General features: G+C 41.2%; 1 protein-coding gene across 1 annotated transcript in view; it reads right to left on the bottom strand.

The window, feature by feature from the left end:
- The window catches only part of SYN2 (synapsin II), a 160,825-nt gene that overhangs the window by 88,370 nt on the left and 57,793 nt on the right, over nucleotides 1–14,662 (bottom strand). Inside the window, exons 2-4 of the mRNA XM_056501290.1 lie at nucleotides 13,784–13,841; nucleotides 11,423–11,514; nucleotides 6,263–6,419 (exon numbers count right to left, since the gene is read on the bottom strand). Coding sequence (XP_056357265.1) covers nucleotides 6,263–6,419; nucleotides 11,423–11,514; nucleotides 13,784–13,841 — 307 coding nt within the window. The remainder of the gene's footprint in view (nucleotides 1–6,262; nucleotides 6,420–11,422; nucleotides 11,515–13,783; nucleotides 13,842–14,662) is intronic.

The following is a 14,662-nucleotide window of genomic DNA, read 5'->3' as shown; positions in this document are numbered from 1 at the left end:
AGGCCAGGATCTTCACAGAGAATTAAAACAGGTTTTATTCAGGTTTTTATGGAGGTTTTTTATTCTTGAGAAAGTTCTGCTTGGAGGAAAAGCACCTGTTTGTTTCTTTGCTCTCTGGCTGCCCTGGAAGTGCACAAGCCTCTGACTTGAAATCTGTAAATCCAACACCCTTCTGTAAATCCAGAATTCCTATGAATAAAGGCCACAAAACTGGCCACTGATGCAAATATTTGCTGTGGGATTTGATACAGAGACAGCCACATGTCATCACAGGGGCTGTTCAAGCCATGTCCTGGTGTCTGAGGAAGCAGCTCTGCCTGGGAGAGAACACAGCTCCTGCTCCAGTCCTGGGGCACAGAAGGGAAATTCAGCAGTGCTGGGGCAGGAGAAGGTCACTGCACCCCCTGGCTGCCCTGCCTTCACCTCTCAGTGAGATCCACCTTGCCAGAGTGCTGGAAACAAGAAAGTTCAGTGCTGGCTCCAGGTCTGATCCAATGCAACCCATAAAACTGATTAAAACACACCTCAAGGTCCCCAGCATTTGTCAGGATGGCAGACATTACATTTGAGCATCCCTAAATGTCTTCCCCATCTGAGCTGCAGCCAGATTGCAGGTAAGCACTCTCCAGCCTTGACCTTTAAGAAGATCCCCACTGGCATATAAAAGAGCCAAATTCTATCCCATTGCTCAGCATTATTGCACAAATCTCACTTTTGCTAACGAGCACAGGATTTTCTTGGAGTGAAATAAACATTCAGGATTTCTTTCTTTAAACCCATCGTGGAATAGCACTGAAAATCTCCCAGGTTTACAGCAAGTAGGCTTTCAAAATGCCTCTCTTCTTGCAGACATTCATTTTCATGTTTGTTGTTTGCTCTCCAGAAGATGCTTTGACACAAAATTGAATCTCCTCTGTGTGGTTGTGTCTCCCATTAGCATAGCTTCAATAATTTGTGTCAACAGGAAGCTGGAAGGAACAGAGCTCATGTCTTTTTTTCTGCTCCTCCCTGCAGAGTCCTGACAAATGTCCTGCCAGTGCCCCAATCTGTTGCTCAAGATTTTTAAAGTGTAACTGAGAGAGGAAAAAGCACAAGAGACCAACTTGGAGCAGCAGCACAGAGGAGAAAACAAGGTGGGGAAGGGAACTAGAAACCATCAAATAGCAAGAAAGAGCAGCTAAAACAGACCTTCCAATAATATAAGGTAAAACCAGAGAAGGGAAATGTCCAGTTAGAGCAGAAAGACAGATAAGTAGAAAAGCATCTGCAAAAGAAATGCAAAGCAGAACACGACACATCAAGTCACAGAATTGTGTAAGCTTGGCAAGAGGAGCAAAACAAGGAAAATATCAACAAACTTGCAGAAAAGTGTTTGGCAGTCTGCTCCCAAACTGAAGGAAAAGAAACAAACAGCAACTGTGAGATTTACAACACCACCAGGTTTGACACAAAGCCATACCCAGCCTCCCCTCAGGATGGCTCTGGGTGAGCAAGGAAATGAATTTTGGCAAAGCCAAGTGCTCTGTGGCACTTCTGTACCATTTCAAAGCCCTGAGAACAATAAATCCTTACAATGGGGCAGAGTGGGACATCTGAGGTGTTCCAGCACAGGATGGTTCCCACCTGGAGCTCAGGAACACCAGGACCTTCCAGCTCTCTCCTCCCTGCCAGCTGTGGCCAGAAAACCCAGATGCTGGAAGCCTCCCCACCAGCCCTGCAGCCCCCAGGAGAACAGATGTGCAGCCAGCTGCAGGGCTGGGATGCTTTTCCTCTGCACTAAAGGAACCAGAACTGCGCTCTTGGAACTCATTTTGTGAGGGTTTTCTTCCTCTGCCCAGCAATTCTGGAGTCTCTGCAGGGCTGGGAGGTTTATCACTGTCAGAAAGAACCTGAAGCACCAAGCCAGCCCCTGCAATGCCTGTAATTATCACATCACAGTCAGGCTGAACTGAAATAAAACCCAACCCTTTATTCCATCTGCAGCAGCCTTGGACATGGAAACTTGCAGCCCCTGACAAAGAAATCACAGTTTGTCTCTTTGGGGTCTCTCAACTCCACCTCCCTGCCTGACTCCACTTATCAGCAAGCTGGACACAGTGGGGCAGGCAGGGAATAAACTGGGGTGTTCCAAAAATACTGCACCCCTATCACCAGTATTTGCAACTCAAGCTAAAATCCAGCAGGGTTCAATGGAAGGAAACCCTTCAGCATGCAAGTTCCACATCAATCATTACAAAAATCCTGCATGAATTGATGCATGCAGGAAGATTTATTTTTTTTTTTTAAATTCAACACAGGACACTGGAAAATCTTGTTTTGTATTTTTTTAATACATGTTATTTTTTTTTGGGGGGGGGTGGATTTAAAATATTATTTCCCCAGTTTAAAGAATTCTACCTAATGCTGGAAGCTCTGATACCATTACCACATTTCCCAGTTCCTTCTGGCCCCCAAAATTACTTCACACATCTCCACAGAACCACAGAATCATTTAGGCTGGAACAGCCCTCTAGGATCACCAGGACCAGGCACTAACCATCAACTCCTAAGTGCACCACTCACCCTTGTCCTTCAGTTCCACATCCTTGTGGAACTTAAATCCTAAATCCCTCCAGGGACAATGAGAAAGTTTGCACACAAGCTCCTGAGCTCAGTTAAGGGAAGCCTCCCTTATTTCCTGAATGACATTTTCTAAAGGAAAACAGATAATTTAAATTGTACTAAATATTGACTTTGGATAATTAATGATGCTGGGTTTTTTTTTTTGTTCTCTTTACTTTTTCTTTTTATAAATGTTTTGCAGCAGGATCTGGGCATCATTAAACACAAGTAGAATTGTGAGGTGACTTGGGAACCCTAAAAGGACAGAGGATGTTTTTGCCTCACCTTAACTCAGTGTAGCTGTAAATTGAACCAGGTGAAATTCTAGTCTTGTTTGAAGGGGTTATTTCATGCTCAAGACAATTCCTTTGCAACATGCCCCTGCACTGAAACACTCTAAAGTTTTAATAAAAAAAATAAAGTTTTAATCCTTGAAACCTTGAAATGGTTCCTCCACAGCTCTGTGTGAGCTCAGCAATAAAGAACTTAAGACTTTATTTATAAAACCCATGCTTTCCCCCCAGCCTTCTGACATCCTTAGCAGCATTTAAGTGAGATCCATCTGGAGCCAGGGCCATGAATTTTCCATGAGCTAAGTGCTAAGTGTTATCACAGAAGTGAAATAACCTGAGCCCTGTAACAGCCCCACACCATGAACATGTTTCAGAGCACAAACATCTCACCACTCACACTCATTCCAACATCTCCTTCCACCTGGCTGCTCACAGCCCAGCTCCTCACAGAGCTCTGAACTTCTGCTGAGCATTTGGAGGAGCTGTGCATGCCCTGACCCCAGGGAATACAAGCTTTAAAACCTGTTCTTGAATCGTCCCACCACACCCCACCTTTCAATAATACACCTCAGATCAAACACAAATTTGTTCACTGTCTGTTGGCAAATGAACAGAAAGCAAGAGTACAAAAAGAGCTTTCCTGGAAAATTGAGGGCAGGTGCTGCAGTTTGTGGCACAGAGTGTGAATCTGCCCTCAGAGCTGAAAAGTGTTTTACATCTGGAGCTGTGTGTTCCAAAATCACCAAGCACCTGACACGGTGAAGGGCACATTAATTTAAAACCCAAAGAGCTTGTACATCGAGTTCTAACTCTCCTTTTATTTGAGAGCCCTTTTGTAACCACTCTCACTTCCCTGACTTCCCCTCCTAGCAGTTCTGCACCACTCCTAATTTTGCTCTGATATAAGGAAGGTTCATTGCCCATGGCTAACTCCATAATTTCCCATCCTTTTAAGGCCCATTCTAGTGCACACCCCCTTTTTCCCCCTGCTGTTATCAAAGTTGTAATTCTCTTCTGCCACTCCACATTTTACCTGCAGGAAAGTCAATCTATTTCTCATGAATTAATAAAGATTATTACTCATGGCTTTGTGTAGTGTTTTGCTTCCCCATTTTCCACGGGGCTTTTTGCACTTGCAAGGTTAATAGAGAGAACTTCCCCACAAATATCAGGGCACTGGTGTTGACTGGTGTGCAGGAAGAAATCCCTGCCATGCTCTGAAGAGGGGGTAAATCCATGACCGTGGCCATGGCCATGTAGGAGCACAGTGGGTTTACCCTAAATTTTAGCAGGCAGCAGCAGACTGAGGAGTGCATTCCCAGGCACCCACAACAATTTTCAGCAGGGATTTCCCCCAGGCAGGGAGCACACACGAGACTGGTCCAACCAAACAGGGCAGAGGATGATGCTGGCCAAACCAAGTGCCAGGATTCTGCTGATATCTGAGCACCCATGAAGCTGGCTGAGCTAATGGGATTTTACCCCCTGGGGGCTTTATAGAAGCAAAGGACATCCTGAGTTGGAAGGAACCCACAGTGGGCTTTGAAGTCCAACCCCTGGTCTTGCACAAGACATCCCAAAAATCCCCCCAGGGGCTGTGAGTTCTTCCACTGTTTTCCCTTCCTAAATCTGATGAGGATTTCATGCTGCTCTGGTATATTCTCAGTGGTCTCTACATCTCCCAGCACCACCAACAACACAAGGCAGGATATTCAAGTTAAAAAGCCAAACAAAGCCCCTGGTGTTTGTCCAGAAATCATTTCTGTGCTCACACCAACAGCCCACACTCCTCACTAGGACCCACCTAGGGCAGTGATAAAGTGACAGAGACACAGATATGGCAGTCTGCAAGGAGGAATTATTCCTTTACTTTTTATTGTATATAAATAAAGCTACTGGCTTTGCCTCTCTACCCAGCTTTATTGGATCCAAGCACTGGGAAATGCCACACAGCTGGAAAATGTGATGCACTAAAATAATGAATTCAGCCATGTACAGTGTGTACTGAGAAGTTGTAAATGCTCTATCAATTATTTATTCCCTCCCTGCAGCAGTTTACTGCAGCATAAAAGGATAATAAAGTGAGCTGAAAGAGGTATGTGTTAAAAACTGCTGACAATTGTTTGGAGGGATTTTCATAGTAAGTATTAAAAAATTTACATCTTCAAGGCAATAAAAAAATATTGTAGTAAAATTTCCCTGCAGTGTGAAAAATATTGACAACTGTTCTTTCCTTACCCAGATACCAGAGGAAAAAATGAAGTTTTGGCTATTTATAAGAAGTGGGAGTTTTTAAAGTTGTGTTAGCTGTTGGACAATGGAATTACAGGAGCAGTGACTGCACTGTGGATCAGCACCTTCTACAGCACCACATTTTAACTCACTGCTGCTAATGTTTGGTTCTTTATGAACCAAAAGGACCACCAAATTCTACCTCCATTTCTACAAAACTTGTAAAAGTAGAGCAGCATTGGCTTCTGCACTGGAACTGGCAGAGACCAGAGGCTCTGCAGGGTCCCCAGTGCTGCAGGGTAACTGGAAGGACCAGCTCCTACCAGAGGCACAGGAGCATGAAAAGGGCTTTCGAGGGAGGCAACGAGCCCCTTCAGCTTCCCTTGCTAAAGCACAGCCCCAAAAATGTCACAGGAATGAGGAAAACACTGGCTAGAGCCTGTTCAAATTATGCTCCAAACCACAAATATGAGAAATATTCTCAGCTTGCTTTTCCCAGACAAATTGTGAATAAACACTCTTTCCTCACTTGAGGAAGCATGTTAGCAGTGGGGAGGCTTTCCGTTGGATGCCTCACTTATTTCTCTGTTTGTACTACAAAGGTTTTTCCTCTCTCTCTCCACAGTGGCTCTTTGAAAAAAAAAAAAAGTTATTTAAATATCTTAGTTCGGTTTTTAATCCTTCCACTATTTCAGTGCTCAGCGAGGGAAGTTTGATAATCAATGTTCATGAAGGGGAATGAAACATACAATTAAAGAAAGCTAAATTGCCAAGCTCAGGAAATTTCCAGGTGCAGTAATGCCTTAGGATTCAGCTTTTATAGTTTTCAGATCCTGTGCTGCATTCATAACTCTGAAACTCCATGTAGAGTGTCCACATTTTGGTCAGACAAAACAATTCCTCTCTAGGCCGGGGAATCAGGGACACCTCAGTGCCTCAGGCCCCAAAAATTACAAACAAAAGTGAATTTGGGGGAGCAGCAAACATGACCTGCAGCTGTAACTGGAGGATTAACCCCTGATATGTGCATGGACCAAACTGATAATTGTGTGAAAAACTCGTGACCGTTGTGGAAGGCCTCCAATAAATCCCCACTTTAACCTGCTAAAGAACCTCTCCAAGGCAGCAGCACTCACCACCCAGGGCTTGTCACAGAAGTTGTAGATGGACTCGAGCGAGTTGACGCTGGGCACGCCGGCGTACTGCATGCCGATGATCAGGTTGCGGAAATCCTCGTTCTCCGCCATGCTGTAGGAGTGCTGCCGCACCAGCACGAAGTCAGGCCGGAATGTCCTGCCAAGAGACAGCCACACGGGTGAAAACCCACCTGCAAACCGGCTTCCTGCAGCAGCAGAGCGTGCACAGCGGGGAAAACGGCGGGTGGGTGAGGAGGGAAGGGCTGGAAGAACACACGAAGTGAAGGGGGACGGTAAAAGGTGGAAAGAGCCATGATGGCTTCATGGAAAACACTCAAAACAAAGAGGAATGATAAAAGGTGGAAAGAGCCATGATGGCTTCATGGAAAACCCTTGAGCCAAAGAGGAATGATAAAAGATGGAAAGAGCCATGATGGCTTCATGGAAAACACTCAAACCAAAGGGGAAATGATAAAAAAGATGGAAAGAGCCATGATGGCTTCATGGAAAACACTCAAAACAAAGAGGAATGATAAAAGGTGGAAAGAGCCATGATGGCTTCATGGAAAACACTCAAAACCAAAGGGAACTGATAAAAGGTGGAAAGATTCATAATGGTTTCATGGAACACACTCAAACCAAAGGGGAAATGATAAAAAATATGGAAAGAGCCATGATGGCTTCATGGAAAACACTCAAAACCAAAGGGAACTGATAAAAGGTGGAAAGATTCATAATGGCTTTATGGAAAATACTCAAACCAAAGGGGAAATTATAAAAAATATGGAAAGAGCCATGATGGCTTCATGGAAAACACTCAAAACCAAAGGGGAATGTCAAAATCTGGAAAGAGTCATGGTGGCTTTATGGAAAATACTCAAACCAAAGAGAAATGATAAAAAAATGGGAAGAGCCATGATGGCTTCATGGAAAACACTCAAACCAAAAAGAAATTATAAAAAATATGGGAAGAGCCATGATGGCTTCATGGAAAACACTCAAACCAAAGAGAAATGATAAAAGATGGAAAGAGTTGTGATGGTTTCATGGAACACACTCAAACCAAAGGGGAAATTATAAAAAAGATGGAAAGAGCCATGATGGCTTCATGGAAAACCCTTGAACCAAAGAGGAATGATAAAAGATGGAAAGAGCCATGATGGCTTCATGAAAAACACTCAAACCAAAGAGAAATTATAAAAATAATGGGAAGAGCCATGATGGCTTCATGAAAAACACTCAAACCAAAGGAAAATGTCAAAATATGGAAAGAGTAATGCTGGCTTTATGGAAAAACACTCAAACTAAAGAAAAATGATAAAATACGGAAAAAGACATGATGGTGTAATGAAAAATACTCAAGCCAGAGAGAAATTATAAAAAAAGGGAAGAGCCATGATGGCTTCATGAAAAACACTCAAAACCAAAGGGAAATTATAAAAGGTGGAAAGAGTCATGATGGCTTCTGCATGAAAAACTCTTGAACCAAAGGGAAATGATAAAAGATGGAAAGAGCCATGATGGCTTCATGAAAAACACTCAAACCAGAGAGAAATGATAAAAAAAATGGGAAGAGCCATGATGGCTTCATGGAAAACACCCAAACCAAAGGGGAATGATAAAAAAGATGGAAAGAGCCATGATGGCTTCACTAAATCTACATCATCAGAATCCCCTCAATAATGGGGTTCCATTAGGAGGAGAGAGAAATTATCATGGATTTCAGGTTGTTTTCCTGTAGACAGATAAATCACATCTCTAATCTCCAGGTACATCCTTTGTGTTCTGAGTTTCTGAGCAGTGACAAGCAAAACTAAAGCAGGCAAAGGGCTCTGCCACAAACTTGGGCTTTTGGGGAACAATTGTTTTTGCTTTTTTTTTCACAATTATTGTCAAAAATTTCACAATTTCTTTTTTTCATAATTATTGTCAGGCTGTCAGTAAGGGATGAAGCAACCACAGTTCTGGCAAAAAGGAATCAGACCATAATGGAGAGAATCACAATTGAACTTTTGATCAAGAGACTTGTCAAAATGAATTTTTAGACTTACAACTGCATTTCCCCCTTTTCTCTCCAGGATTTGATCAGCATTTCCCCTGCTGCTCCCCATGGTTTCCTGCCTATCACCCTGCACCTTTGACAACAATCTGACACCATCTTCACCCTACTCCAACCCTGACATTTTGTTACTGGAGAAGGTTATGGAAAACAGAAAACACAAACCAACAGCTCAGAGACTCCAGAGCAGAGGCAATTAATTCCTAAATTTGACTGTTGAAAGAATCTTTTCTGCATGCCAATTTTATATATATATATTATATATATTATATATATATATATATATATATATATATATATATATATATATATATATTATATATATAAACCCTGACTAGCTTGAAGATTTCAACCTCCTGGAAGAGGTATAACTGCAGGGTAAATTAAATTAGCACAGTAAATTGGTGGAATTATTTACATGCCTTGAATAAATACAAGCTGTTTACTGGGGTGAGACACTCTGAAGATTACAAAATGATTCAGAAGTCTCAGTCTGGCAGAACAAAACCAACAATTACAATTCTTGTTAAAATTACTTTAGCTGTTTTGAGACCCCAGTCCAAGTAGATGAGCTGGATTCTTGAATTTCAAATCTCAGGATCATCAAACTTTTTGGGTTGGGAGGGAGCTTATAAAGCTCATTTTCTTTTCTAGTGGATGCCAGGACACCTTTCACTATCCCAGGCTGCTCCAAACCCTGTCCAACCTGGCCTTGGACACCTCCACCTTCTCTGTGCTGTGCCAGTGTTTTACCACTGCCACTGTAAATATAAAAAAAAAAAACCCCAAACCTGCATGATTTGGGAAGAAAAACATTAAAGCTTTGCTGTCAAGAGTCATTGAAATGGCACTGGAACTCAATGAGCAAAACCTGTAAAGAAATCCTTGTCTTTAAACAGGATTCCTAAAAACTCCAACACAGCTGAGATGTTGTGATTTGGGTTTCATGGGGATGCCAAGAGCTTGGAGCATGGAAATCCAATTTACTGGCCCAGCATGAATATAATACTTAGAGGATTAATGATGCCTTCATCAAAAGTGCAATCCCTCAGTGAAAGGAAGAGACAACTTTTATTTATTCAAATAAGGGGATAACACATCCCAGACAGGGCTGTGGTTTCAAATAAAGGAACAGAAAGTGTCCTCTCAAAGACCAATTTAATGAAACAATTGGGGAATGGAGGAAATGTACTTTTAAAAAATTAAAAAAATAAAGAAATGCAGTTAGCTTTGCAAAAGCTCCTCAAAGGAATATGATACATTCCCATAATTGTTCTGTAATTAATGCTGGATGGAGTGATTGCACACAGAAGAAGGTCAGGAGAAAAATTTTAATTGTGGCTAAAGCATCAAGATCCACAAATCTCAGCATTATGTTACAGAAAATACAATTTTTCATTGTATGATTTTCATTCACAAAAAACAAGCAAGTTGGTGCCTGTTAAATATAAATATATATATATATAAAATATATAATTTTTTTTTTTCCTAAATTAAACCAGCAGAATCTCGTCATTGACATTTCTGTGATTTTGCTAACTAATAATTTACTCATAAATCTATGATACAAGGTCACTTTGGGGCTCAGATTGATAACAAATATCTCCAATTATCACAGAGAAAATTGGAAATGGAGAATTGCTCTCCCATCATGTCTGCACCTCCCTCTCACACCACAAACACCCCCAGGTATCTCACACCAGATTTGAGGGAAAATTATCAGTTTCAGGTGGTTTTATTTGGGTAAATAAATTACCCATCAAACCACAATATTATAAAATCTCTTGTAATCTCATCCTGGCACAAAATTCCTTTGTTTCCTAACAAAAGCAGCATTTTTACCAAGTTTTCTCATGAGCTGCAAATCTTTGGAGATGTTATTTTCTGGAGCTTCCCAGCCCTCATTTTCTCCTGACATGTTTTGATGGTAACTTGGCCTCGATGCTTTTTAAAATATTTTTTGGAATACTACAGGAAAGCCACTGGGGAGAAGTGATCAAGATTTCTTGGCCCCAAAACTTCCACCATTGGGTAAAAAATTCCACCAACCCTAAGAAAAATCAAATCTCTTGCTCTCCTAAGGAAATAATCTCTTGGATTTGGCACGAGATCATTGTTTTGGTATTAAACTGAAATATTTTTAAAACATGCCAGAGATTAAAGAGTTGGAATTTTGAAACATAAACTTATTTTGAATATTTCTTTTCCTGGAGTCTTTTTTGTTGGTGATTTTTTTATTTTGTTTTGTTTGGTTGGTTTATTTTTTTACAGGAATGAGGAGAGATTTTCAAATCTTTTTTTTTTTTTTTTTTTTTTTTTTTTTTTTTTTTTTTTTTTTTTTGAGACATGTTCTACAAACCAGGAAGATGCAGGGCATGTCTTAAATTCAATTTTTCAGCCAAATAACTGCTACACTTCACTCACACTGCACCAGCCAAAATAGGAGCAATTCTCACCATTGAATTAAAATATTGGATATAATTTTCCTAATAATTTTGCTAATATAATAATTTTGGTGATATAACTTTTTTAACACTTCCTTAAGTTTTTACTTTGCCCTGTTTTCTCCCCTCAGGCTGTTGATGTCCTAACTGAAAAAAACTAAAGTTAAATTTACCCTCCCTTCATCTTTTTAGTCAAAACAGCTGTTGGGAAATCTGAGGTGTTCAAAATTAAATGTTTCAAACAGGCTGAAATATTCCAGGAGCTGCCCTGAGAAGGGTTTTATGCCTTGGTCTGTTTCAATAGAAAATATTCCATGCTGGAAATAAATCCTGCTATTCTGGGAAAGTCTGGCAGGTACAAAATCACCAAATCTGGGTCCTTCAAACATAAACCCAAATCAATAACCCTGACTCTCGCCATGTATTCTTTATTCTGGACTTCACTCCCTTAATAAATCCATTTTCCCCACGATTAAAACATCAAGATGTGTCCTGCTGCCACAAAAGGGTTGTCACAAATCAGATATTTTATTTTCTGCTTCCCCTGGGGGGGCATCACTCAAAATCCACAAACACAGCCAAAGCACTCAGCACCCTCCCACCCACACATGGTGCCATTTATTGCTTTTTGCTGTTATTCTGTTTTGTTTTTCTTACCTGACAACTTTGGTGCCATTTCGAATTATTTGGATATCAACTGCATAATTGCCATCAGCATGGGCTATCAAGTTGATTTCTGAAAATTCTGCCTGTGAAAAACAAAAAATAAATAAAAAAAAAAAGACTCCCATTAGTCAGTCTGGTTTATTTTACCTTTATTTTCCTAGCTCCCTTATTTTCAGCATTAAGGCCAGAAGTGCTGCCAATATACATTTGAAATAAAATGAGCACCAAGAGGGAATTGATCCAGCAGGATTTGTCAAGTATGGCACATCACATTTCTAAAGGCTTTAATCCAAAGAGAGCAAAAGGTAAAAAAGATGTTGTGAAAATGGACTGTGGGGCAGCAGCAAGTGGATTTACTCCTCCATGTCTGCATAGAAATGTAGGGATTATGTTTTTGCTTTGCACAATGTTATCAAAGAGATTAATACAGGCTCAATATTGGCATAAGGTTCTGAAGGAAACAGTACAAAAGGAGAATTAAAATAACATTTTCTTATAGAATTTAGCATCTCATGCTGCTCACTCCTTTCGATTTTCTTTATGTGCATTTACTCTTCTTCTTAAAAGATCTGGTGCTAATGAGCAATTGTCTGACAAAATTCTCAATTAAAGCCCTTTTCCAAAAGTCTTCTCACACTGGCAATGCAGGCTTTGAACAGAGCCACTGCCACACTCTGGATCTGCAGTTATTTGAAAGGAAAGGACAGGATGTTTTTCATTTATCCCCCAGCCTTTCACCAGCTTAGACTCTCAAGGCACTTTACAATAACATTACCCAGCAGAAGAATTGAAATGCAGCCAGCTGTCTTCTGGTGGATAAATAGAAGTGTCTCTGCTGTCCTGGGCAGCAGCACAGAGCAGAGAGTGTCACAATCCTCATCAGTCTGCTCCTGGAAAATGGAATCTCTGCAAGTCTTCCTCGGGCAGAGCTGGGAGGGTTTCACACCCAGGTTTCAAACCTCCTTCTTTCCTCCCACTGCTGCAGCTCAGGGCTTGGCTCCCAGCACAGAGCTCTCTTCACAAACCCAGACACCTCACACCTCCTGCCATCACTGGGACAGCACTTCTTGCACAAGCAGTGCAAATGGGGAGAGAAGGAAATTCTGGAAATGTCAGACTCAATCGACTCCAAGATTGAGAATGGGTATCTCCAACTAATAAATCATTTGTGATAGAAGGCATTGTATGTTGAGAAAGGAACTCTAAAATTGAAATAATTGCTGTTATAATACAAGGTATTGGCAGCAGGACTCTGCAGTGGTTGTTATTTGTGTGTTGATGTGTGACAGAGGGATTTCTGTGGCTCAGGAACGCCCAGTCTCTCTCTGATTAAAGTTCTGGACCCAGAATGCAGCACAGGAAGGGAATTCCAGGTTTTTGCTCCTGTTAAGGAGATGGGGAGTGTGCTGTAGCTGTCTGCTCTGACCCAGGTGTGAGTGGAAAATCAGCTGTCTTTGTTTTCCTGCCTCCCCCAATGCTCCTGAAGACCCCTGGCAGAGCTTTGCATGTTCCCAGGCCAAGGGCATCAGATATTCAGTGGTGCAAAGAGTGGATGCTGGACCATTGCAGTGGATTTAGATCAGCTGCACCCACACACTCAATGAAAATTTCCCTCACTCCTTGAAAATCCAATGACAAAACAACTCAAGGGCTGATGCTTTGTACAGCAGCATCTATTTGAGGAGTTCAAGATTCAAAAGCAGTGAAAAGACTTCTTTAAATTCCTAGCTTAATCTTAAATAAAATATCCATCATTCTAATGCACCCTAAATTACATCTCCATATTTATTCCTATTTATTATGGGTTTTGTTTTTTTAAACCCCCACAATAGCACTGCACCCAGAGCACATTTATATTCCTGAGTGGGGAATTAGTGATACAGAGCTGCCACATGTAATTCATGGAGTGTCTGGGAACTTCACAGTCTCTAAGCAACAGCTTCTGAATACAAGATGTTTTTCCTGCTGTGAAAATTATGGTCAAGATGCCCTAAGAAGAGCCCACTTTGGGTGCCAAAAAAGGGCTGTTGTGGTTTAACCCCAGCTGGCAGCTCAGCCCCACATTTATTCCCACCCAGAGGGATGGGGAGAGGACCAGAAGGGTAAAAGTGGGAAAACCCTGGGTTGGGATAAACAGAATTGAAGAGATAAAGCCAAAGCTGCGAGTGCAAACAGAGGAAACCAAACCCCACAGCAGCTACAGGGGGGGAAATTAACTCTGCCCCCACCAAACCATGTCCCCAAGTGCCACATCCACACAGCTTTAAATCCCTCCAGGGAGGTATTGGATGCATGTATTGAATATATAGAAATGCACAGATATAAAAACAACATTCAGCCTAAGACAGTTACCTGTTCCACCTTTATGTCATACTCCCCATGGATCTTTTTGCCACGAAAAGCCTTGGCCCTGCAGGGGAAAAAAAAAGGAGAGAAAATCAAGGATTTATGTATCTGTAATCAGTGTCTCTAGAAAACTTCCTGTATTGCCTTCAATGTCTTGAAAACACACAAATATACCAATTAAATTAAATTAAATCTGCTTGCTGCACATACACAACTCCCCTTCTTTGCCATCCTTGTATCCTTCATCCCATCCCACAATGTTTTGTAATAAAAAGCACAATGTGATTTCCAGCAGTGAAGTGAAAATGCCCTGCAAGGATGAAACATTCAGAAGTACACGTTTCACAGTTGTTAAATAATATAAAAGGAGTCCTATTAAACAGGTACAGGTTGCTCTCAAAGTCAAAAATGCCAGTGGAAATTCATTTCCAACTTCCTAACAACCACTCATGCTCATCTTTATCCACCTAACTCCTTTAGAAAAACTGATTTATTTGGAACACTGTGCTTAGAAACTTTTTGGTTTTTTAAAGTGACAGAGTACTGGAGACTGCTGTTGGTTTCCTAACCAGTTTTCCTTTCTCTAGACTAACTTGATATGAAATAATTAATGTGGAGGAGAGTTTATCAGCAATTATTCTGCAGCAGGATTGCTGTGATAAAACACAACTGAATTCACTGATCCAGGCCTTAAACATTCCTCTAAGAATGCAACCCCTGAATGTATCAGCTTTGGACTAAAAAGAGAATTTCAACCAAAAAAAGAGAAATCTGTTGATAAAAAGGAATTTTTGTGACACTCTGATGGTGTTGAATAAATGTGGGATCAGCCTCTCTGCATTTTCTTTGCTCAAGCCAAAGCCTAGAGCACATTCCCTCCTTTTT

This window comes from Oenanthe melanoleuca, chromosome 12 (genome assembly GCF_029582105.1).
Source record: "Oenanthe melanoleuca isolate GR-GAL-2019-014 chromosome 12, OMel1.0, whole genome shotgun sequence".
Lineage (NCBI taxonomy): Eukaryota > Metazoa > Chordata > Aves > Passeriformes > Muscicapidae > Oenanthe > Oenanthe melanoleuca.
This window is presented reverse-complemented; position numbering and strand designations above follow the sequence as displayed.